Consider the following 2,037-nt stretch of genomic DNA (forward strand, 5'->3'; position numbering starts at 1 on the left):
CCCCCCCAGCATTCCCCAGGAGAAGCCCCAACCGTGTCTGATCATTGGGGAAAAGGAATACGAGAGGATCAAGGAATCAGCTCAAGCCCCAGCTGAGGAGGAGCGTAGGGACAGGGTGAAAAACCTGACAGCCAGACAGGACGCTGCTTTTGTGAGCACCTCCCCCTTTTCCTGCTCCCCCTTTTCCTGCTCCCCGGCTGAGCTCGAGGGGTGGTGGCTTTGTCACCAAGAGAGTCCTCTTTGTCCCTCACGTTTTGGGGCACAGGTGAGGCTGCAGAGCTCGGGGGTCCATTGAAATTCCCTGGAGCTGTCCAATCACTCCCAGCCCTCCAAGGGCATGGGGTGTCGACCCAGAGGGGTGGGAAGGGGTGCCCATGACCGTGCCATGGCCCCAGGAGCCCATTGTGTCCCCGCTCTTTGCTGGAAATATGGGGACTCACATTGGGAAGTTCTCCAGGATTGGGCAGCACTCCATGTCCCTGTAGGAAGCCCTGAAAAAAGCCCAGATTGAGAAGCAGAGAAAGGCAGAAGAGCAGGATAAGAGGCACCATCAAAAAGAACTGGAGGAGGAGAAGGAGGAGAGGCAGAAGCTGCTGCAGAGGGCGGCGAGGATGAGGCTGGAGCAGGATGAAGAGATGCGGGAACTGAACGCGGTAGGGCCGGCGCTCCCCGCTGCCACCCGGCCCTGCCKGAGCCTCCCCTGCTCCTGGCGCTCCCAGGCTCTTCCTCTCCTTCCCTTCCCTCCCTGCTCCTCCAGGGCAGCTCGGAGCCACAGAGCCCTCTTGTCCCCGCAGATATTCCTCAACGCCAAGTGCAACATGATCCGGGACAAGCAAGTGCTGGAGAAGCGCATGATCCACAAGGAGCTGGCGGAGGAGGAGCTGCGCCTGGACAAGATGATGGAAATGGAGCGCGAGAAGGGCATAGAGATCCAGGAGGAGCTGGAGCGCCGCAAGAGGGAGGAGCTGATCAGGTGGGCACAAATTCCAACCACACCGGCATTGCCACGGTGGGGAGCAGGACGGGGCTGGAGGGAACCCTTCCACTCTCGTGTTCCCAGAGCCAGGCAGGACATTGTCAAACAGATGAAGAAGAACGCGGAGGAGCGGGTGCTGAGGACTGAGGAGAAATTCGAGGAGGGTCAGAAGCTTCTGGAGCACGTGGAGCAGATGAGGAAGGAGGATCAGAAGGTGGGAGCAGGAAACAGGGGGTGCAGGGAGGATTTTCAACCAGGCTGGGATGGATCAGCCACACTTGGGGGTGATGACAGCAGCCAGCAGGATCAGAGCTCTGGTTCCTTGGGGACCCAAACCTCCTTGTCCTGAGTGAGGAGGAGGAGGGAGCACACTCAGCCTTGTGTCTTCCATTCCAGGCCTGGGAGAAGAAACTGGAGCGACAAAGGCAAATCCACGCCGAGATCAAACATTTCAACATGGAGAGCCAGCGGATGCAGGATGAGCAGCGGGAGCGGGAAAGGCAGGCGGAACAGCGGGCCCTGGAGCAGCAGCGGGAGAAAGCTGTGAGAGCAGTGGGCAGGGGGCTCAGGGTGGGCAGGGGGCTCAGGGTGGGCTGGGGAGGGGCCAGGGGCTCTGTGCCCCATCCCATGGCTCTGTCCCATCCCATGGCTCTGTCCCATCCCAGGGCTCTGTCCCACCCCATGGCTCTGTCCCCCATCCCATGGCTCTGTCCCATCCCATGGCTCTGTCCCATCCCATGGCTCTCTCCCACCCCATGGCTCTGTCCCATCCCATGGCTCTGTCCCCTATCCCATGGCTCTGTCCCACCCCGGGGCTCTGTCCCATCCCATGGCTCTGTCCCCCACCCCATGGCTCTGTCCCACCCCATGGCTCTGTCCCCTGCAGGAGCGCGAGGCTGCCTGGGAGGCGGAGCAGCAGCAGATCCGCCTGGAGAAGGAGAAGGAGCTGGCCCGGCTCAGGACCATGCAGGAGAAGGCCCAGGACTGGAAGGCAGAGCAGGTGAGTGGCCCTGGCACAGGTGACATCGCTCCCCTGCCACCAGCCCTGTCCCCAGCCCAGC

At 61.6% G+C, this 2,037-nt stretch overlaps 1 protein-coding gene across 1 annotated transcript in view; it reads left to right on the forward strand.

The window, feature by feature from the left end:
• LOC130587536 (cilia- and flagella-associated protein 45-like) overlaps positions 1-2,037 on the forward strand; it is a 5,578-nt gene that overhangs the window by 1,249 nt on the left and 2,292 nt on the right. The window contains exons 2-7 of the mRNA XM_057388517.1: positions 10-151; positions 486-653; positions 795-973; positions 1,061-1,190; positions 1,373-1,519; positions 1,863-1,976. Of these exons, the coding sequence (XP_057244500.1) occupies positions 10-151; positions 486-653; positions 795-973; positions 1,061-1,190; positions 1,373-1,519; positions 1,863-1,976 (880 nt within the window). The remainder of the gene's footprint in view (positions 1-9; positions 152-485; positions 654-794; positions 974-1,060; positions 1,191-1,372; positions 1,520-1,862; positions 1,977-2,037) is intronic.

This window comes from Malurus melanocephalus, unplaced genomic scaffold, assembly GCF_030028575.1.
Source record: "Malurus melanocephalus ecotype Western Australia unplaced genomic scaffold, MMel_1.1 scaffold_2058, whole genome shotgun sequence".
NCBI lineage: Eukaryota > Metazoa > Chordata > Aves > Passeriformes > Maluridae > Malurus > Malurus melanocephalus.